Below are 24,024 nucleotides of genomic sequence, written 5' to 3'. Positions count from 1 at the left end.
CTTTATAATAATTTAAAATTATCCGACCTGACCGACCAAATCAATTAATTCGGTCGGATCCGGATATAGGTTTAATGAAAATTTTTAAAAAATCGGATATGGATCCAGATCCAAATATGAGTAGATACATATCCGGCCTAAACCCGACCCGTTTTAAGCCCTAATCAAAAGGGTTGAGAGTTTAAGTTCAGACAACCCCATCGTTGGGTTTTGAGGAATACTTGATACACCCTTGCGTTTTGAATAGGATTACATACTTACATTTGACTACAATCTTCTATGAGAGATTAATAGAAGTAACCAAATTATCCCCATCTTCAACCTCTTATCCAAATTCCTTATTTTTCTTTATTATTTCATTTTTAATAAAAATAAACTTTTACATTAGAGGATTTTTTTCAAAACATGTTGAATATAATTGAATTATAGTTATTATTATGAATTTTCTTTTTTCTTTTTTTTTTGTGGGTGTGGGGGAATTGGTGGGGGCGGGGGAATTAAAATAATTTTGGGGCGAAAACAAGACCAGCTCGATACAAGTTGTCACCTAAGGTGAAATCTTAAAATTAGGCTTTTTTATATTTAAATTATTAAAATAAATAATAATTAATTATTTAAATAAAAAAATATTTAAAATTTACTTTTTCTTACTTTGGTTTGAAACATTACAAAACAACCTCGAGGTCATGGGTTCAAGTCGAGCGTATCAATAAAAAAAAAAGTTTTTATATTCAAAATTTCCTAATATATTATATTCAATGTTTAAAAGATTTTTTTTTTTTTTACGGTTTCAAGATAGAGTTGTTTTATTTATTTATTTATTTTTGGAAACTAACCATTTTTTTTTGTTTACGATTCAACTTGGGTGGAATGTTTAAGTTTTTTTTTTTTAACTTTAAATGGGATAAGGTAAATTTTTTAATTCTATATAGAATCGTGAGTGAGTTTTTTTTTTTTTTTGTTTTCAATTTCAAGACAGGGTTTAACCATTTTTAGAGAATCTGTGGGAGGATTAGAGTATTTTAAAAAAATTAAAAAATAAATGGAATAGGTTAAATTCTGTTAAATGGATATAATCCGATGGGTGGCTTTTTTTTTTTTTTTTTGTTTTTTTCCTTCAAGATAGGGTTGTTTAAATTTTTAGAAAACTTACCCTTATTTGGAATCCAGTTCAAAGTTGTTTGATTTGAAAATTACCATTTGTGGGAATCTGAAATAAGAGATCGTTTAGTAATTTATATATATATATATATATTTGAAAAACATGTGTATAATAAAAAGAATAATTTTTTAATTAAAAATAAAAATATTAAAAAATATTTTTTGAAGGACTTATCCAATTGTGGGCCTCGAAAGATTGCCTAAGTGGCCTTATGCTTGAGTGGGCCCTCGAAGAAAGTCGAATTGCTAATCAAATCAAAGTTTTTACATAAATATCTATGAGATTAAGACACATTTTTAATTATTTAAAAAAAATTATTTCTAAAAAAGGTCAAATGTATGGATATTTTTCTCAATAAATTAGTCTCTTCAAAGAAGGCTAGCAGGGTCAAAGGTCATGTCATCTGTCTAATTGAAAAAGGGTGTGGAAGTGTACTCAAAGATTGAGGATATTTAAGTCATTTTATTAAGTCTGAATGAAAATACCAAGATCAAGGGGTATATTATCTATTTAAAAACGTAGAGGGGTATCTAAAATATTCACCAAAACATGGAGGAGTATATCTAATTCACCTTTTTAGTGTCTCAAACGATCTCTCTTCTTCGTATTCGAAGTACCAGACGGATAAGGGCTTCAAATTCAATCTCAGGTTCATCTTTTTGCCCTAATTTAACTCCTCGTTTGAATTCCACTTCTGTATCGAACTCAAAAAACCCTAATTTCTCTATGCAAACATGCAATTTCGTCTTTAACTAGAGTTTCTGCACAAATTTTTTTTTTTTTTTTTTCTTTCTCTCCGAATGTTGTAGTGGTTATTTGATAATGGAATGGCAGGCTTTAGATGGGATTGATTTCTCGGGTTTTTAGGATAATTGGAAGAGATTACAGGATCGGCCATGTGTGCCCTAACGAGCTATCGTAAACGTGGAGACAATTGGTTCAATTTGAGTAGTTTTTCATCTCCTTATAATTCTCAAGATTCAAACTTTCAATCCTATCTGCCCGTCTCGAAGAAACCCAGAATTTCTATGCATCTCAATCCAAACCCATCGGTCTCTCTTGTTTCTCCACAAAGAAAAGTTTCTAGAATTCACCAGTACCCTGAACCCATACAGCCAATCCGTAGAGAAATTCACGGTCCTTGTCGAAAACCCAAGTTTAATCTCTCAGTGATTTCGGGTCGAGGAACCCATTTGGATAATATGGGGAATTGCTTGGCTCACCATACTTTAGAGCATTCGAGAAAGGATAAGGAAGTCATTGATGTGGATGATAAGTGTTCGAAGGATGTGATTTCTGAGGATTCGAGCATAGAAGAACTCCAAACATTGGATAATGGGCATGAAGGTGATGGGCAGTCTGTGGTTTCAAACAAGAGGTCTGTTGAAACCAATGTTGAAGACTTCCTGAAAGAAAAATATGAGAAATTTGCGGATTATAATTTCCAAAGGTCTCTTGAAACCAATGAGGATGTCTATTTGAAGGAAAAATATGAGAAGTTTGCGGATTATCATCTCCAAGGATCGTCTTCGGTGGTGTCTGATTTAACAAATCAGACACCAAAAGTGGATTATGTTGGGAAGAGTTTGGAGTCTCTCATAGTAAATCATGGGTTAGAAGAAATGGGTGTGCTTCCACACAAAAAATTGTATGAATCGGCGGAGAGACGGAATGCCAAGTTGGATTCCTTAGACTTTAATATCAATTTAACTAAGAAAAAGTTGTCCTTTTTCTCAAGGCCAGCAAAGAATCCAGAGGAGGTAAAATATGTTTGCTATTTATCTTTTCTGCAATTCATATTTCCTCTTAGTGATCATGTCTTTGGCTACTATAACATTTCAAATAATTTTCAGGATGTACTTTGGGAACTGTTTGTCCCTCTCACGGACGAAGAGGAGGCTGAAGTCTCTTGTGCTTTTTCAAATTCTAATTGGTATGATCTCATATATATATTATTGGAGCGCATAGATTTTGGTAATTATTTTATTTTTGACATTTTCTTCTGCAGGCGGAATGTGCTAGTCGCACATGAGAATTCTAATATTGAGATTACGGGACAAATTTTGCAATGCTTGAGACCAGGAGCCTGGCTGAATGATGAGGTGATTCTTGTTGTTTTAGTTTCTCGATCTACTAAGTTGTGTATATTTATCTACATTCCAGTTTTTTTTAGTATCAATATTTAGGAGTACTAGCTTTGGGGCTAAAGGGTAAAAGAGGAAATATAGTAAAATTGGAGGGATATTATTGAGAAAGGGAAAGAAAGAGGGGGAGGGGGAGGGGGTGGGGGGTGGAGGAGAGGAAAGACAATAAAGTTGAAGGGGGTGGAGAGGAAAGGCAATAAAGTGGGGGTAGTGTGGAACCCCACTATATTGTACCTGGAGTGGGACATTTATCCCCATAAAATTGTAGCAAAATGGGATCTACTGTTGTGTTTTATTATATAGATTGTTCTGCAATACCTACTTCTTTTGAAAGTCAGGTTACCTACTCTTTTTTTAAGGGTATAGCATGGTGATATAGAATGGATCATAGTTTTATATTACTGTAGTTATAGTGCAAAGTTTAATACTATTGTGTTACTTATGAAGTTTTCTCTTATTTAAAAGGAGAGGAATAGGGTGTATGCTTTGTTATATGCCTACATATGAGACTTTGTAATGGTTGATAGAAGCTAATTGCATAGCCTAATAACTTCTTTTAAATGTTTCTTGATATGCGTGATTTTTCTTCTTTGTAGGTCATAAATGTTTACCTTGAATTACTGAAGGAGAGGGAAAAGAGAGAACCGAAAAAGTTTTTGAAGTGCCATTTCTTCAGCACATTCTTCTATAAAAAGGTTGGATTATTGCATTTGCAATCTAACATCTTGAACTTCTTGAGCTTAGTGATGTATTTTTTTTCCATATATTTTATCCTGCTTGTTCAATATTCAGTTTGTGCACACTTTTATTCACAAGCCTTGAGCAACCATTCTTATTTCATACATATATTTTTTATTTATGTCTATATTGAATACTTTTTTTATTTTAGTTTTATTTGTGAATAGTGGAATTGGATGATAAAAAGGAAGTATGTCCCAGTGTAGAGGGAATTTACAAACTAGTGAAAGAAATACCTTTTGACACAGCAAAATTGAAAAACGATATACATTTAGGCACTACTTGGTATGCTGCAAATCATTTTCTGCAATCAATTTTATTGGTGCTTGGTTACACAATTTAAATGATTTGCATTGCAAAGAAATTGCTTGGATCACCTAAAGTTTTAAGAAATTTCAGCAAATGATTTGCAGCACAAAAAGTTCCGCAAATCATTTGCAAAATCTCAATGAAAATTATTATTGCAAAGATCAACTAATCACATAAAAAGATTCGCAAGAGATTTCCCAATGGTTACCAAGTAATTGTCAATCATTCATCCAAACCATTGCAAAACATTTGCAGTGCCAATCATTTGCAAATGCAAAGGATTTGTAGTGTACCAAGCAGGGCCTTAATGTAAAGTATCCTCCCATCCAAAAACCATGTCTTCAAAGAAAATTTCCCTCATACCTCAATTACCATGAAAATAGAAGCGCTTTTACCTTAAAAGTACAAGCATTATGTTTGTCCCAAAGGCCCCAACAAGTAGAAGAAGGAAGCATCCTCTAAATTGTGTCCACAAGAGCATCTATAAACCAGCCCTCAATCAATTCAGGCGCACACTTAGGAAGCATCCGTCTTATTAGATAAGACAAATAGTCCTCTTGGTTCAAGTAATGCAGGTTCATATTCTTCCAGGACTTGTGTTTTTTGTCAATGGAATGCAATTCTAGTGGGGCGGGCCAAAATATAAATTAAAAATTGGAAAAAAAATTAAAATAAATAAATACCATTTCCCATCCAACTAAGTGGAATGGTATTCTACATTTTGTTTTTGATCTTAATTAGTTAGCAAAGCTTACCGTTGTATTTTCTTTTTTATTACTAGTTGATCAGCGGGAAGAATGGTTATGACTACAAAGCTGTCAAAAGGTGGACTACCCAAAGGAAGATAGGGTACGGCCTTATTGAGTGTGACAAAGTAAAGTTGTTATTTCCCTTCTAAATTAGTCCATTATCCTTTTAACTCTTTCGGTTGAAAATGGATTTATATAATAACATTACTAATACTCTTGCAGATATTTGTCCCTATTCACAAGGAGATACACTGGTGCTTAGCGGTTATCAATAAAAAGGAGGAAAAGTTCCAGTATCTTGATTCGCTTAAAGGCATGGATACGCAAGTGCTGAAGGTTCTGGTATGTTTAAATACAATTTAGTCTAGCAAAAGACACATGTTACTGTTTGAAATGTATGTGGTGAATTCAGAATTTTAGTTCTTGACAAAGAAAAAAAATACTTGCTCACTTATCATTCAATCTAAACCTGGTATCCTTTCGTAGTTAAAAATAGGTTTATGAATGAAAGATGCTTTGACTCCTGCATTAGGTAAAAATAGTTTTGGTTGTCTTTTGTCTTCTTCAGTTGAGTCTTTTGTGGTCTGAATTGCACTTTGTTTTTTTTTTCTTCTTAACCTAGTTTAATTTTCTTCTGCAATGGTTTTACTCTACCATGATCTTTCTGCATTTTGCTCTCCTACAATGGTGATTATCCACCATGCTTTCAAATATTATAACAAAACTAAGCACGGGCATCCTCTTTGGGGTTAAGGTTAAGGGGGTAAAAGAGGAAAAATAATAATGTTGGGGAGGTATTATAATTAAAGGGGGAGAAGAGGAAAGACAATAAAGTTGGAGGAGTAATATTGGAAAAGGATGGAAGAGGAAAGAGAATAAAGTTAGGGGTATTTTTGGAAAGAGAAAAAAAGTTTATACATATCCTCAAGATATGTTGGTTATGGAGTATAAATCTTGAGACAGAGTGGGACCCCACCATTGTGTTTTATTTTATAGATATTATTGGCTGAGGCTAGTACTTTGCTTGGGTCTGTAACGGTTTTGGAGCTCATTCACGAGCCTTAACATGGTGTAGGTGGACGTGCTTGATATTATTGGTGGGTATCTTGCATTGGTTCAGTGCAGTGAGACTGAGAAATACAGCTGGTACATAAACACTGCAATTTCTTAGTTTGAGAAAGAACCCTTATCCTTTGTGCATTCTTTTCCTGTAGTTCTATGCATATACGATGATATAAAAAAAAAAAAAAAGTGGACCACCTTTTTTGGAACCTATGTGAAGTTTTTGTTGGCAAGCAAACTATTTTCACGAATAGTGTACGTTAGAAGTTAGAATTAACAATTCGACCTTATATTCAACATAATTGCAATTGCTTATGTCATGTGTTCTAATTATCTTGGAACTTGTAATCCATGTCACGTCTTGATTGTTTTGTTAACATTTCAGGCTAGGTATTTTGTGGATGAAGTTAAGGATAAGAATGCAAAAGACATCGATGTAAGTTCTTGGAAGCAAGAATATGTTGATGACCTTCCTGAGCAGGAGAACGGGTACATGTGCTATTCTTAGACACATAAAATGTCATTTTCTTCGAAATTTTACAACGTAAAGGAATCTTTTCTGAATTTATTGTAACTAAGTGAATGCACTTATAGAGTAGTGCACTCCATAGAATAGAGCAATTTTCTGTGGCAAGCCATTCATTTGCTGTTGTATGGATTTGCCTTAACTGGAAATTTGAGGATAAATTTTCGTTTTTGGAATAGGTGGGACTGTGGCATGTTTATGATCAAATATGCAGATTTCTATAGCAGAGGTGTAGGGCTCAAGTTCAATCAGGCAAGTTGATTTATATCAAATGCATTGCCTCTGTCTGTGATGTGTTATTCTACATCTCATTTTGTACTCTCTATGTAGGAGAACATGCCCTATTTTCGGTTGAGGACTGCAAAGGAAATTCTGAGGTTGAAAGCTGAATGAACTGCATAATGAGCTCCTTATATTAGCAGGTCATTTAATTCACGTCAAAGTGACAGATAATCATGAGTGGTTTCAACATGTCGATAACAAGTGATTGCAACTCAAACAGAACTCTAAAGTGGCTTTGGTGTGTGCCCTCGAGTTGTTTGTTTGACTGGACTGGACTATTAAGATGGTCTTTACTGAGATGTGCACCTTGCTTTCTGTGTACAATGTTCGTTGAAATTTGTGACACGAGACACGTGTATATGCCATATAATTTTGAGCAATTAGCAGCGGGAACAGCTCTAGTGCTTAAGATGATGGGTAGAAGTGTGAAGGTTAACGATGTTTTTATCTGTTTTTCTGTTCTCAGTTTTGATCCTTCCACAGCTTTTTGTTTCTAGATTGTTAGTGTTTATTGTAGCTGTCTCATCATGTATTCAGTCTGTAACTGTAAGAACACTGGTTTCAATGGATCTTGGTTGGCTTTTTATCCTGTATTTGAGTGGATGTCCTTACAATCTTTTTTTACTTCGATTTCTCAGAAACCAAATGATACCGAGTACCGATTCTTCATTTCTATGTACTTTACTATTGAGAAAACGGTGAGATACAAACAGCTGATGATGCCAGCTATAAAACTCTACAATGGGAAGACCATTCAATCAACGAAAACTTACTAGGCATCACTTGAGCTGGAGAGGATTCAATAAATTGTTTGACAATGATAAACTAAAAGATCAATCATTTTATGAACTGAGATATTCTTCCAGCTCTCTAGCACCATTTTACGCCCCCACATCTTTAATGCAGAATCCGAAATCTGTTCAAAAGCCTTTAAAACATCATTGAAGAAGACATTCTTCACGGTATTTCTCTCCGCAATCCCCTCTAATGACTTTGAATCTCTGTTGCGTACCCACTATATTGTTTAAAGCTTTACCATTTTAAGTCTTTTGTGTTGAAGGTCGTGAGTTTTATAAATTCACCAACAAAACCTTGCCCCAAAGATTTATGGTCTCAAGCGAATGAATCCACTAACTCTGTAACACCATCCAGAGACTGATTTTTACAAATGCTACATGGAATAATTGAGAACAGGACTGCAATTGAAACAAACAATATAATTTTTTTTTTCTTTATCATTCTTCAGGTACAAATTGACATCCCAATATCATCATAGACGTAAAACATAGAACACATTTGAAACAAATCTGAAACATCATTTAAGATATTACACAATTATCTCCTTGCACAACAAATCATTACTTTCACCACAGTTCTGTTGAGCCCAGCATATCCCTATTTTATCACCAATGACAGACTAAGTTGTATGTTGCTATGAAGCAGTAAATCCTCCCACAGATCTCTCTCCACTTGTAAACTGCGCAAACATAACAAAAAATGGAAACATCACAGGGCAGTTTTTGAATTCAGATCTAATCTTTCTACCATTGAGAAGAAGTCAGTGTAGATTAATAAAACCTTTTAACAATGTAACAATAATAATAAGGAAAGATACAAGAAGGAAACAAGAGATTACAAGCAGATTATGGTTCCACTATTGAGATCAGAGAGGACAGGAGCCTAGGAGAGGCCCCACAGACTGACTTAACGGGGGACCTTTTTCCGACCGAGTATTTCCTGTTCTTTTAGGCGATGCTGGAATCGTGCTAGCCGAGCTTGTAGGCTGACCAGACCTGCAGCCTTGCGTGAGAGTACAAAGCTCAAGTGGGTCACATAGTTGTCGATGTGGCTGCCTGGTTGCTCCACTTCCGCCAACAGCTTCATCTCCTGATATACATATAAAGGAAAAGAAAGATGATTCAATAATCTCAACACACAAAATATTAAATACTTCCAATGGTTGCAATGCTAATTTGCAAAGGAGAAATGCTAGTGGTACACACGAAACTTTGAGCTCTATGCGAGGTAGTCTATCATTTTAATTGGTACAGTTCAAGTTGTGTAAATCACCAAAACACCCTAACTTAGACAACTGTTATACCCAGTTACCCACCGATGTTGCATTTGTTTTTTATCCAAAGCACTAGCATTTCTCTTGCAAAGAAATAGGTAAATAATAACTCATAAGCTCAAATTTATAAAACAGAAGTTCATCATAAAACTAGAACCACGAAATATATTTCCACGCACAGTGTGATTCAAACATTTCATGTATTGAAACCATATACAAGGATCAGGAATCGTACAAGTTATTCACACCATAAAACCTAAAAGACATCCAAGAGGGCATATTTGAAAATGTATAGCTTACCGCCTTAGTATATGAAAATATAATTTTGAAAAGAAATACTAAAAGAGATGATAACCCGAACTTACTTCACGGACAATTTCCATTGTATCTTCAATTTCCTTCCTATGAGCTGCAATTAGAGCCTCTTCTTCCTGCAGTATCAAAGAAAAGAAAGAGTTTAATACCAACCACCTTTTCTTACGGACTTGTTATATTCTAGTCTCAATCAAATTGGTTAAATTTTTGTTTATATTGAAATGAATCAAGATTGATAAGGAGTTGGGAAATTATGCTCGAACATGTACTTGTTTAATTGTTTTCCGTGCCTACTTATTTTCTATCATTATCCATGGATTGATCACAAGCCGAAATATGGTTAGGCATTTATGTGCCTTTAGTTCATAGTTCATAGTTCATACTAGGGGTGCAACTTAATTCGGTTCAAACCGAGAACAGAACCAAACCGTGGAATTTGGATTGGTTTGGTTCGGTTTATACTTATATCGGTTTGGTTTCGGATTTTAAAAATAAAAAACCGATAAATTCGGTTCGGTTCTCAGTTCAAATAATATAAAAAACCGAACCAACCCGAAAACCGAACCAATATATATAGGATGGCGTTATTACGACTCCCTTTGCGACACACCATTTTGTCTTATACGGGAAAAAATGTTTGGAATGGGCTGATTTTTTGTGAGGATGATCTCTGTGATGAGGGGATCATCCTGGCAAAAAATCATCCCATTCCAAAACTTCTAACCCCATCAAAATTGATTTACAAAAATTGGACGGTCTAAAATTTTTCAACTTGTAAACATGGGGCTAAAGTTTCATAATGAGCTGATTTTTGGCAAGGATGATCTCCTCACCATAGAGATCATCCTCACAAAAAATCAGTCCATTCCAAACATTTTTGCCCATATAAGACAAAATGGTGTGTCGCAAAGGGGGTCGTAATAACCCGACACATATATATATATATATATATATATATATATCATTTTTCATTTTTATTTTTAACAAAACAAAACTGTTCGAACCCTCGTCTCTCTCCCGTCTCTGTTACAGGCTACCAGCGGCTAAAACCCCTTATCTCTCTCTCTCTCTCTCTTCTCTCTCTCTCTCTCTCTCTCTCTCTCTGCGAGCAGCTGCCACCGACTAAAACCAAACCCTCATTGTCGTCTCTGCGAGCGGCTGCCACCGACTAAAACCAAACCCTCATTGTCGTCTCTGCGACCGGCTGCCATCGGCTAAAACTCATCTCTCTCTCTCTCTCTCTCATGTCTCTGCAAGCGGCTACCGCCGGCTAAAATCAAACCCTCATCATCGTCTCTACGACCGGCTGATCTCTCTCTTGCGGCTGCTACCTGCAACAGGTTCCTCTCTCTCTTTCTCTCTCTCCAGCTGCGGCTGCGATTTACGACCAAACCATGGAACCAAACTGAAGTAAGGTCGGTATGGATTGGTTCGGTTATAGAATAATTCGGTTCGGTTATGGTTCTCATACGATGGAACCGATCTTGATCGGTTCGGTTCTGATTTTGCTCTAATCCGAACCAACCCGAACCAAATTGCACCCCTAGTTCATACTGAATGCAGTTAATATAAAGTGAATAAAATTAAAAACAAAAGAAAATTTGAATCTTGGCCTAACGTGACTTTAGTAACTTACCTCTAGTATGGCATTGATATCTCCATCATGAGGTGGTTCAGTTTCATATTGTCTTGAGCCAACATTGTTCAACATAGAATCAGAAACCTTTTGCTGTTTGTAACTTGTGCTGGAAAAGTCAGATCCACCACCATCTTTTCTAGACCAGTTCCCTTGCTTTCCTGGTTTTTCCTCCCTAGAAACTTTTTGATGAGGCTGAGACACCTTCTTTACCTTCTCCTCTACCATATCATTTGAGTTAGGAGCAGAGGAATATAATTTCTCCCCAGTTGAACTACTAAAAGTACTTTTCATGTCAACACGTTCCCTGTCCAGAGGACCAGAAGCAACCCCACTTTCCTCCCTCCCATTCAACGGGTTATTTGACGGCAAATTATTGGAGAAAACTTCTTTTTCGACAAACCTTCTACCCGTGTCTGGCACTTTCACTTCTTGAATAAGGTCATAAACATCTTCCGACTCAATGGAAAAGGGCAAAGATGGTGCTGATGAAGATTCCTTATTTGTAGGTGGCAACAAACCTTGGACCTGGTCTTTTTTAGCATTCCCACTCTTGGATAGACTTTTAACCCTGTTAATCAAATAGTAGTGTTTCATTAATAAACTAGGATAGCTCATTATTGCCAGATTAACTACTTAGTTTACATTCACAAAAAAAAAAATCTGACATACCTATCTGCATATCTCAAAGTATTGAGTGTATGTTCACAAGAACCAGCATTTGGAGAAATGCAAGAGATCATAACAGTCCTAGAATTTCCAACAAAGGAATCACGGAGCACCTCTGTGAGTTTGCTCCCACGAAATGGGATATGAATCTGATCATTGTCAAGAGCACGGATACACTCCTTCAGAGCCAAAAGGCTCTTGTTTATTTCTGCCCCTTCAATCCTGCGAGGATATAGGTTAACAATTAACATCTGAACCATAATTTCAAGGACAAGGGTAAATCATAAGAAACCAATCAACAGCATACTAGTACCCAGGCTAAACAAGCAAGAAGGCTGGAAGCCACTAGGGCTGTCAATGGTCAGGTTTGAATCGCATTGGCACCAAACCTGACATGATATGACAGGAATTTATTGGACTTGGACCCATTTGGATATGCCATTTTAAGTTCAGGCCCAATCCGATATGATATATATAAAGTTTCAGATCCGATTCAATCCGAAAAATCAATATTTTCTTATGGTCATAATCCAACCTGATTTCATTTAATAAAAGTACATATACATCATACATCTAAATAAAATATTAAATATAAATATACATCATTTACAAATTTTATAGGATCGGGTCCTTATCAGAAACCAAATCCTTGATCCGTACATGTAATTATCGGTTGGATTTCAGGTCTAATCTGATCCATTGAAAACCCTAGGACCACCACCCAAAGCCACCCGTAAGTAGGCTGCCAATGAATCACATTCGGATCGGATCAGAGTTGATAAGTGACTGGTCCAATATAAGCCCACTAGACGACAAGACTTCAATGGATGGGATCCAGATCCGATCATGGGATGTTGGATCTGGTGATCCCAACCTATCAACAAACCTTCTAAGTTGATGCAGAAAACAGTACACAAATTTTCAAACCAAATAAAAAGCAGGAAAGCATATAGACAGATTGTCTCATTATCGTTTAAATCAAAGTCAACCAGAACCAAATAGATGATTACTCATAGATTGTCTCAGAAGATAACAGAAATTCAAAGAACGAACGTGTAAATACAATAATAATCTTAAAATGCACCGGAGCATCTAAAAAATGCTGTCAACACAAAGTACACAACTAGCAAAACTTGAAATGGTAGAAGCTGTATCATACAAGACACAAGATCAGAATTTACAGGACGAGAAAACAATGCAGGAAACAGTGAAAGAAACATCTGATTTACGACATAAATTGTGGGCGAGAAGACTTCCAAGTAACTACTATAAATAAATTATCCGTAAATCATGTAAATATAAAAGATGGAAAACATAATGCATAAAACTAACCGTGTTTGTCGATCATTATCTGTAGTGTCAGCACCACGTTCGCTACCGGCCAGATCAATAAACGAGATCTTTCCCACAACCTTCCCACCCTTGGATTCATTTCCATCATTGTGCCTTTTGGATTCCTTTATCTCATTGTGCTTCTTAACGGAAAGTTGTAGGATTGCATGAGATCTTGAAGATTCCTCATTGGCACCAGTAGAACCTGTACTTCTTGCTGCATTTCCCCTCTCAATATATTCTTTTACAATTTGTACATCTGAAACTTCAAATTCCTGCAGTCCAACAATGCAAACCTGTTGCCGGCCATCTTCCCTCATGCAGAGTTTCCTGGTCAGGAACATTAAAAATATCATCATCATCGAATCTCTATCCCAAAAATTTGGGGTAAGCAGGATCATTAAAGGCCCAATGAGGTAGCTGGGAAGACATCATATTAAACACTTGCAGAGGTTTCACCACCAAGAATCCCGTAACTTGTGTTATTCAAACATGCAGTCATGACCACTCAAGATTTTCATAGGTTGCATATACTCCAATACGGGTGTAAACGAGCAGGCCCTTAAGAGGTTTTGGACCTTTGGTAGTGGATTTTAATTGAGTTTGCTCAGGCTTTGGGCAGGGCCTAACACTAGGGCGAGTTGGCCCGAACGCAACCCAGGCTCAACCTGATTGATGGACAAGCCTGGGCCAAGTTATGTAGAAGATGAATTGAGCCTGGGTTAGTATATCTCAACCCGACCTCAATTTGGGTTGAGCTCGGGTAGAGGGTTCGGGCAATCCAACTCAACTCGAACCTGATACTATATACTAATATATAAATATTTTTATATTAATTATATATTTTTAATTTAGATTTTTAATCCATCTCATTATTATGGCTTGTTGACAATTGTATATTATTAATGTGAGCTTTAGTTTAGTATGATTTGTCTGAATATTCTCCCAATGATAGATTTGAAGATTGTAAGCGATTTTATTTATTAGTGATTTTGTTTTTGATGTTATATTTCTTTTTAAAATATAATTTTTTTAATTGGTAAGCCTGTTTTTAACGAGACTAGTAACTCGGTGCTGAAATTAGGGTAATTCAACAAGCCCAACCCGACCAAATCGCCCAAAATTACCTAACTCAGGCTAACCCAAGCTCAACCCAATTTTAGAAGATCTAGCTCGGGTTGAGGGTTCTACTACTTGGGTTGAGCCTGGGTTTACCCTCCAACCCGCCCAGGTTGCAGCCCTACCTAACACAACACCCCCCTGGACGGGGAAAAAAACATAAAATAAAATATCATACAAGTACCCAATGTGGTAGCTCATTGGAAACCACCACCATATTACATGGTCTCACAGGTTCCAGCACTGTGAATCCTGCAAACCTTGATGTATAAATTTGCTGACCACACACAACCATATTAAAGGTCTCGCAAATTCCAACAATCGTGGTGTTCAGACATGCTGGTCTGACCAAAACATTTATACTTCAACCGTAAAATGTGCTATAAAAAAAACCCTATGAATACCAGCAATTATTCAGTGAGCCCTAACAAAATGAGAGCATCAGTATAGCGATACATCAAAGAAACACTTAATACCAAACACACTGAGAATACTGACCTTCTATCAGTGAGAAGGTCATAAAGCTTTCCTCCATATATCTCGAAAAAGCTAAGCCACAATTTAAATCTCTGACTACGGTAAGTTGGATGATGCAATAACCTGACAAGGTCTCCTGCAGCTCTGAGAGGTAGAGGTTGCATGGTGAAAGTTTTACCACTTCCTGAAAATTATAAATATACATCATAATCCTCTAGCCATATCCCGAGTTTAGGGGTCAGCAACAGGAATATAGGCAATTATCCTCATCACAACTTGATCAACTTCAAGAGATCATAGAAAGATGAGAAGAGAATCAGAACAAAAATAAAGGCAAACTCTAAGTCGAAAACCAGTGCCTTCAACTTCCATGTGGCATCTGTAGTTGAACCAAACCTAATTCTTTACACATTACAAACAAATTTCGAAGGGTATTTCATGGTTTACATCAAAAAGGTATTTGAAAAAAATTAAACCAAAGTAGAATCAATATTAGCGTGGGATATCTTCAAAGAAAAGATAGTACTATAATTAGCCAAATGTTATTGTCTGATGTAAAAAATAAGTTTCTAAGGGTATTACAATAAAATTTCATACTAATGTAAATAGAAATTTTATATTTAAATAAAAATAGTTAATACAAGCATTGTTGTACAGATTTCAGTGAAGCTTTGCAGGTGCCAGCTAGCTTAGTTAGTAAAGTCTCTAGGTGATGATACCAGAGACCTGGGTTCAAATCCCGCCAGCACCGGTTACTGAACTCATTAAAAACAGGCTTACCAATAAATAAATAAAAGATTTCGGTGAAGCTTTCTAATAGTACTATCTTAATAGCAAAACAACTCATAGATTAGAAACAAGGGCAATTTGAATAATCAAAACTACTTTGAGATATGGTCGGTTGGAACAAAGTAAGTTGGTAGTTTTGTAAATTTAGGCAAATTAAGGGATGGTTTGAGTTAATTCATTAATACAAGTAATAGCATAGGCACATTCAGAAAGCAAGTTGCCGAAATAAGGAATGCCACAAGAAGCACATGCTTATCATATTCATATTCATATATAGCAGTAATGAGAAGTTTTTTTTTTCATGACAGGTATTTAAAAACACTATTATTTGTATTATCTTCACATTTGGATGCTTTCAGGCCGTTCTTATGTGAAAAAATCTGACACCTGTAAGGTTTTCAGCCAAAAACAATTTGTACAGGTCAATCTCAAGATCAAAAACTCGACCAATTGTGTATTTTAAATTTGTAAATGCATCAAAACTACAAATCTATGATATATAAACTTGTTATTCTATGGATTTATACAAGATCTATTTATTTATTTTACACAAAACTGGATGGAGAAACAAGGTTCATTCAACAATTTCCCCTTTCTCACCTTAAACATAAAAATAAAAAAATAAAAAATAAAAAAATCAACAAAAAAACGAAACTCCAACAATTTCCCCCTTTCTCGCCTTAAACAAGCCATTTAGGGTCATAGGTCAATTTTCAGCCGTGAAAAATCCATATTGTAATTGAGATTTTATTAACTGAGATGAAGTTATTGTTAAAGTTAATTGTAAATTTTACCTCCAAAATTCTGGGTACTTACGTATGGAACACTATTCATCTTGCATATGTTATTCCAATTAGTTATCTTTTGTGGTATAATGAGTTGTGACTATTGCCATGATGCTTGGCTCAGTAATTTCCAAAAATATCGGTGTATTTATTAACCATCTGGACAATAATTTGGAACTTCTCAAAGTTGAAAAAATTCTACAAACTTCTCTTTATTTAAACCCCCTTGAATTACTTATATTTTGTTGATGTGTAAATTAGTTCAGATTTTAACATTATAAGTTTAGCCTTGAAGGGAAACGCATTGTGAATAAAGTGCAAACAAAATTCAAAATTTTCTACCTTAAAGTTGATAACGATTTTTTTTTAATTATTTATTTCTGAGAAGGGTAACAGATTTGATAATACAATTATATTTGAATTTAGGAGAGAGAAATTTGTCACATACACATACTTCCAATATTTTTATTTTTCGAGGAAAGTAACCTAATTAGTAATTACTGAAAACTTCTGCCTTCAAGTTGATGACGAATTTTTCTAATTATTTAGTTTCAATAGTTCCAGTAACTTTAACATTGAAGAAATAAAACCACCCTGAATCAATGTCACTCACGATGCATCATGCAATAATGAACAAACTATCCATGATAATGAATCAAGGAAGACAACTAACAAGAGTTTAAATGAATTGCTGATCTATGTCCAAAAGTAATAAGGGAAATCCGAATCCCTGCCCACCTGTTTGGCCATACGCAAAGCATGTTGCTTTTGTTCGCTGAAAAATGGTAGGAATAATTGGTTCCACAGTAACACGATATACCTGTTCAAGCAAGTGTATGGGCAGCAATCAAACCTTAAATATCTAAAAAGAACATAAACGAAGCAGTCTTAAAACATGGTTAACCATCAATGTTTGCCAAAATAAATAAAATCTTAAAAGGTATAAGACTAACATTTAAAAAAAAAATGCCCGAAAAGCTACAGAACAAGAATTATAAATAAAGATAAAACCAACAACTATATAAAGTTAGTTAGCTTAGCAAGTTAGCACCTTCAGGGAACTATAGTTAATAGAGTTTTAATTATTAAAAAAAATGGTTAATAGAGTTTCTTGACCAAAAGTACATTATAGCAGTAGCTAGAAAATTCCAATCACTAAGAAAAATGTTACCTCATCATTGGAGACATGCTCATCTAGAACGGCATCAAAAAAAAATTCATGCTTCTCCACATATGCAGTCAAGTCCACCTTTCACATCAGGACATTAAATTAGTTCTTTCATTGAAGTATGACCAAGTAATGAAATAGAGTTTCATATCAATCTAGCATCAATTTCTACTACGCAGTATGCATCGAGTAGACAGGTTTATAATTTTCTCTTCTCTTTTTTATAGCAATATAATTTAATACATTCTATAGAAGAAATAAAAGATCCAAACCTTTAGCTTGGGCTCGTGGACAGATAAGTATGAACTATCATACACAGTTACAATATCCTCTTCCTTCCGAGACAGCTCCTTCTTGTTTAAAGGTCTTTTACGTACCTGATATACATGCAACATGAAGAATCAGAGATTATCAATGTATGTTTGAGGGTTGGAGGGGGGGGGGAGATAGTTTGACATATCTTAAGACACACAAAACACGTGCTCTTAGGGCACACATGGGGATAATTAAAGTGGTGGTTTTTTGTGAGCCTATAGCCAAACCTGAGACTTATGCAGGTCTCCAAGAAGATATAAGAGGAATCCCTCTGTTTTCTTAAACAATGTTGATCAAACCATTAACTGTCCAGCATCGAATTGTACTAGACAGTAACTACTGAAGAAAGCCACAAGCGGATGAGCACTACCAGGAAAAGAACCAAACATACCACAACTTTAATCTTTGCAAGGTTGCTCTCCTTTGTGCTGTTCTCTTTTTCAATAATTGGCAATCTGACAGAGGTATCTGCTGCTTGCCATTGTTGCTGTCTGCTAGTCACATCATCAAAGTCATTATCAAGCTCGTTTGTAGCTGCCGGCATGAAAGGTGATGGCTCAAAGGGATCTGACATAACATGCTGCCAAGGGGACAAAACACTATTATCAAAAAAAATATCCAAAGGAAAAGATGGAAACATATGCACCAGATAATATACCAATAAATTGTTATGGCAAATTTGCAGATTTACTTGGTATTTATGGAATCTAAAATCCTGCAACAGTTTCCACCTTCTCTCTTATACCTTAGCTTTCTAAAAAATATGACGTCTTATATTAATCTTGTAAATTATGTAATAGCTGTTACAGAAGTGTGGATCTCATACTTGACTGGCTACTAGTTACTATGCTTAAGTTTATAATAGTACTTTCTTTTTTATAGATAAGTTTACGATAGTACTTAATAGTAATAAATTGAACAAGCATATGACTTACACTTATTAAACCATAAAATAATGTATGCTGGTAAGGAGTAAGTTAAAAAAAGAATTAAATACAAGTTAATTCAAGTAGCATCTGAATCCATAGTGAACAATCTCCGTCTATTTGATGACTAATGAGATGAGAAAACTAATGATAAAATTACAAGTCAATAAATGACTTTACTTCAAGATTTCTCACAATTTTCTTTAAGTCAGCTAATACAATATCCTGCCCTAGACAAGTAGCTTAACCATTACAAGTCAATGAGACAAGCTTTGAAAGATTGGGTAAGATGGCCCAATAGTAACTTTTACACTTAAAATAGAGTTGCTATCACTATTTATCATTTTTCTTTTTCTTTTTCTTTTTTCTATTTTTTGGACATGTTACGTAATTCTTATATGAACAAGTTCTACTTATTATCGATTTCAAAGAATGCTGACAAGAGGCAAGTACTCTCATTGCAGGATGCCAAATAATAAAGCTAATTACAATATCTTCATCAAAATAATTGACTAACCATCTTCTTATCCACTGTCCGTTCTCGAAGGAAATTTGATTGCACTTTTTAGATCTTTTTCAGGTAATTTGGGCTTTCCCTCGGTCGTTTGGACGTTAATGTTTTCTCTTGCAGAAAAAGATAACCCTAGGCTATTCTTCCTCCAGCTATTGGGTGGGAACGTGGGGTCTTTGGAAAGAGAGAAATAAAAGGGTGTTCCTGGGTAAAGAAAGTACACCCCAAACAGTGTTTCTGGAAATTTGGGTCTCCTTTACTTTTGGTCAAAGCTGAGCAGTGAGTTCCTTGGGGTCTCGTTTGAGGATTTTGTTTTTAAATGGGATGCGCTCTGTGAAGCGTAGCTGTGGAGGGCTCTTTTTTCTTTCCTTTTTTCTTTGTTCTTTGCCTTTTCTTTGTTTGCCTTTTTCTGTATTGGGGGCTATCTCAGCCTCCTTTTCTTTTCTTTTTTCTTAATAAAATTTACACTTACCAAAAAAAATTCTTCATTAAAACACTAGCTACTCACATACACGCGTCTCTCATATGAGGTCTACACGATAATGGTGAAGAATAAAGAAATTGCACATGTTATTGAAATTAATAATTTCAGCGAGTCAGTAAATTAGGGATTTCCCTATCTTGTCATTCTCAATGGGAAAATGGAAAGACCAGGTGACACTAATGTGCTATTGCAGAAGGAAATGGGCACAAAGTAAAGTATCATACCTCTGATAGAAGCTCTGTATCATCCATAGCATGGAGATCCAAAAGGCCAGCTCCAAATTCCCCTCTAAGTTCAGGAGAATAGAAACCGTCTGTTCCAGCAACTGCACCAGAACTTTGGAAAGTAGGAGTATATGGTTCAGAACCAGACTCCCCGTTCAAATTGAGGTTCATCAATAATTTTAAGAGCTTCTGCTTCTCTTCAGCAGATTGCGCTCCATGGCCCTTCAATAATATCACAAAAATTCCCCTTATTATCTCAAACTTACAGGAAATCTAAAATCACAAAAGGCAACAATAGTATAAAATTTTAAACATAAAAAATGGAACTCCAAACATTATGCACAATAAGAAAACAAAATTGGAAATAAAAATAAAGATAAACATACTACTCAAATTTCTCCATTAAAATTCCGATTATCTTGCCCCTAAGATCATGAGCTCACCAAGAGAGGGAAAAAACCTGAAGTGGAAGATCACATTAACCACTTACCGCAGTAACGAATCCTCTCTTGGTTCCCCAACGGACCAGGAGCAATGACTCAACGATCACTCAGAAGACAGTGGATGAACAAGGGCTACACAAACTTTAGATGAAAATAAAATATAAATAAAGGTTACATTATTCACAATTTTAATAAATAATCAGCATTTCATTCCCAATAACATAAGGGATAAGGGGGGCCTGCATTGAGCACAATTAGAACGATACAAATGAAAAAAGGGGAAGAGAAAGGAAAGGTAGGGGTTTAGGTTGGACACAAGCTCGGGAGGGAAGTTTTGGTAGGAAGAAATTTTCAAAAGATGGTGTGTGACTGATATAATGATTTAACTGCATGAAAAGCAGCTTAACAATTTTAGAGAGCAATTTTGATAACTAGAAGAGGAGATCTTCATGATACAGGAAATTCTCAACACATCCAAGTGTGATATTTCTTGATATCTAAGCACTTTTTGAAGGCAAATGATGGTTTTTGCAAGCATCAGGAGTACTTTTGATTTCACATTGATTTAAAGTACTCTTTTCCACTAGCCAACTCACCCTTTTTGTGTAGTGACCCAAGCCAAATCCCCACCAACTCCATTGACTGATTGCGTGAAACTACACTAAAGACCCCAATGTCATAAATTAGTCACTTGTCTGAAATCTTGATTTCAAGGTGCTAAAAATTTCTAGTGTCCATCGAAATTACAGAACTTGGAAAGGAGTCAATTTTCCAGCTACACATCAGAGAAAACATAAATTCTGAATTTTATTTACGGTCAGGGATGTGGAACGATCCCCCTCTTTTACCTCCAAGGAAAACATGAATGCTTCCGGAGCCAAGCCAAATTTAAATAAAGTGATGTGCTTTGTTTTCTACCTCTCAAAATACCCAATGTACCTAAACCAAGCATCTAGAATGGAACCAACCAATTCATTTAAGCAATATGACAACCATGTCAATGTGCAATATAACCAAATAGCAAGTCAGCAACCTCAATGGGCCTTTAGAGCTGGGATTGGAATATAACACTCAAGCCATAGTGGGTTCACTTTTAATCTTTTCCATAAATGAACCACCTATCCCCCATCTTTCAATAGAGTATGAACATCAACTGGTGGCTTTTACCACCTTTTACACGACTACTAAAAATTAAAAGATCATATCAATCTTCTTTGACCAACCTAGATATATCATGCCCCATACTAGTATAGTATGTTACGCTCCATTGTTCTATCCTTTTTAAATAGCTCAACATTTCAAGTGGGATACATTTTCTCACAAGGAATTCATTGGTGTACAGAGGGTGAAAATGGGGATCCCAATGCACTATACAGGGGACTAAATGGGAGACCATACCTTCAACCCTTCCAAGTATGAATTCCCTTCAAAGAGGCCCCCATGGATGGAGAGATCCAATAAACAAATACATGTTATTAGGCCATGTGGACCAGATCTTAGCCACGGTCATGGCTTTGGCCAATTTAGAAGCTATGGAAAATAAGGTGACTTTCGGAAGTTTTGCCATCCTATGTTAGAAAATGTCGGGTGTTTTACAAGTGCGTCTACCAAGGTTTAAAATATTGTCCAGATTGAATGTTTCGGTTAATGTTAAAATCGATACGGTATTGACTGATACATTTGATACATTCCTCAAACATTCAACATTTTGAGGTTAATGTCTTGTATCGGTCTGGGCCTATACCGATACATATCGACCGTTACATTCTGATATTTTAAACTATGGAGTCCACCAACAGTAATACATGCAATACGGTCCTCCAATTGGTCGGTCAATGGATATATGTCGGTTGCTAAATACCACGAGACTTCCTTCTCTTTGAGCCTATATTGGGTAAATAAAGCTCAAACCTGTGTTTCTGCCTAATGGGTAGTTTTGGTGTATGTATTATCACTGAATTGTTTTCTCACTCCTCTTTTGCACCAAACTGATTGTAAATATTATTAATATAATTATACTCACACAAACAAAGAGAGAAAGAGTGCGACAGAGAGAAGGTATCTCGTTGTTTCAATACCTGCATTAGGAGGTTGGGGAGGAGTCGATGGTCGATGCCAGTTGAAGCCAAGGGAGATGCCAGATGCTGCAACCCGGCAGATTGCAGCCACCGTGCCGTGACTGCGTCGCCTGCATCGCTAGTCTGCCCCATATTGTGCAGGACGCCCCCTCCCGGGTTATCGTACAGAGCGGCTGCAGCAGCAGAAGCATTGCTTTGTTGCATTTGACCGCCCATCTGGCGCTGGGCGCGGCGTTGGGGAGCCAATTTTCACACCTTTTAAAGAACAACCACTACAAAGAGAAATTAAATCTCATGGGACAATACATGTTATTAAAAGAACCAATTTTCACACTTTTTTGTAGAACAGCCACTACAAAGATAAATGAAATCTCGGCGAGCAATGTATGAAATTAAAAGAAGAGAAGATTCGATTTCGAAACCATAAATCCAAAGAACAAAAAAATTATATTAAAAAAAAAAAAAAATCAAGTTAAAAAAGAACGATATTTCATCACGAATCTGAAACAGAAACCAATCCGATCTAAGAGAGGGAGATGCGAGTTGCAAGCGATTTCTATTCAAATTCAAATTCAACCCTAATTTGATTCTATAATTGAAAATCGAAATAATTCGAACCCATTTCGGTCCAGAGTAATAAATCGAAGAATCTACGTGGTGGGGGGAGGGGACAAGAGAATGAAAATTACCAGATTCAATCCGATACAAAACTTTTTTCTTTTTCGATGATGATCAAAAATGGTGATTCGTTCTTAAAATGCTGGATATTCTGGACCAGATCTATGCGAAATGGGGAAGAATTAAAACCCTAATTTTGCCACGGCTTTCGAATCTCTGTTTCTGTAAAAAAAAAATTCTTTCCGACAAAGACATTAGAGTCTGCACGAAGTACGCTCCCACAAATCCAGTTTACAATTTACAAAGTGATATATTTTCGGAAATCCAATTTATGGAAATTATTTCCCTCTTCTACTTTTCAAAGAAAAAAAATAAATGTAGACTAGAGAATGACGTTAATGCCCCTTTATAAATGGAGAAGAGAATGATGTCATATGACGACGGGTGTCACATGAGTGATTTAGTTATGAATTGGGGTGACATTAGCAAAATTTGGTGTGGCAATAGAATCTCTCTTACAAAAGAGATATGTGAGAATAAGTTTGGATAGTATGGGTAACTTTAATATTTTGAAAAAAATGAAGGATCTAAAAAAGAATAGAAATGTTAGAATTATCATGGAGGTTATGTTGGGTGGTGATGTTTGCCATGAGTCTCTAGGACAATGTTAACTTTTATTGCATTTTTTTTCTTTTTTTCTAGTTCAAGAGCCACTTAGGTTATGTTTGCTAATATTTCTGAAGTCCAAAGTTTGTTTTTTGAAATTTTGAAATCTGAAATCTAAAATTTTATTTTCAAAAAATTGTTTGTTTATCATTTTTTAAAGTTTATAGTTACAAATAGAATTTTAAAATATAATGGTCATTTTGACAATATTACCATTTTATAATTCTAATAAATTGTTAATTGAAAAATATAACATATTATGCATAATGGAACAATCTACTCATTTAATTTCGATTTCTAATAAATCAAACACCCCAAAAATATTATTTTTAATTTGAATTCATACTTAAAAAATTATATTCCAATAAGGTAATATTCAAACAATAAACAATCATTCATTTTCTAGTTGAAACATATAGGATTTTA

General features: G+C 35.4%; 2 protein-coding genes across 3 annotated transcripts; one reads left to right on the top strand and one right to left on the bottom strand.

The window, feature by feature from the left end:
* Positions 1–1,750: 1,750 nt before the first annotated feature.
* LOC147395983 (ubiquitin-like-specific protease ESD4) lies at positions 1,751–7,565 on the top strand. Its single transcript, XM_086450954.1, has 9 exons — positions 1,751–2,922; positions 3,016–3,095; positions 3,171–3,264; positions 3,903–4,001; positions 5,135–5,227; positions 5,325–5,444; positions 6,550–6,653; positions 6,870–6,942; positions 7,021–7,565. The coding sequence occupies exons 1-9, from the start codon at positions 2,059–2,061 to the stop codon at positions 7,081–7,083; spliced, it is 1,590 nt and encodes a 529-aa protein (XP_086307080.1). The 5' UTR covers positions 1,751–2,058; the 3' UTR covers positions 7,084–7,565.
* A 609-nt stretch (positions 7,566–8,174) lies between these two features.
* On the bottom strand, positions 8,175–23,256 carry LOC147395982 (kinesin-like protein KIN-13A). Of its 2 annotated transcripts, none has more exons than XM_086450951.1 (14): positions 23,004–23,256; positions 22,315–22,586; positions 19,794–20,015; positions 18,040–18,228; positions 17,606–17,710; positions 17,337–17,414; positions 16,904–16,985; positions 14,613–14,775; positions 12,996–13,325; positions 11,667–11,885; positions 10,995–11,565; positions 9,409–9,474; positions 8,609–8,859; positions 8,175–8,449 (listed from the first exon to the last, which is right to left on the bottom strand). In XM_086450951.1, the coding sequence occupies exons 2-13, from the start codon at positions 22,528–22,530 to the stop codon at positions 8,677–8,679; spliced, it is 2,424 nt and encodes an 807-aa protein (XP_086307077.1). In that variant the 5' UTR covers positions 22,531–22,586; positions 23,004–23,256; the 3' UTR covers positions 8,175–8,449; positions 8,609–8,676. The 2 variants fall into 2 exon arrangements, with proteins under 2 accessions (XP_086307077.1, XP_086307079.1); XM_086450953.1 differs by having other exon boundaries at positions 22,315–22,569.
* Between the last annotated feature and the right edge of the window lie 768 nt (positions 23,257–24,024).

This window comes from Akebia trifoliata, chromosome 8 (assembly GCF_017979445.1).
Source record: "Akebia trifoliata isolate Shusen 1 chromosome 8, ASM1797944v1, whole genome shotgun sequence".
Lineage (NCBI taxonomy): Eukaryota > Viridiplantae > Streptophyta > Magnoliopsida > Ranunculales > Lardizabalaceae > Akebia > Akebia trifoliata.
The sequence above is the reverse complement of the archived record's forward strand: the minus strand, read 5'-3'. Positions and strand labels throughout refer to the sequence as shown.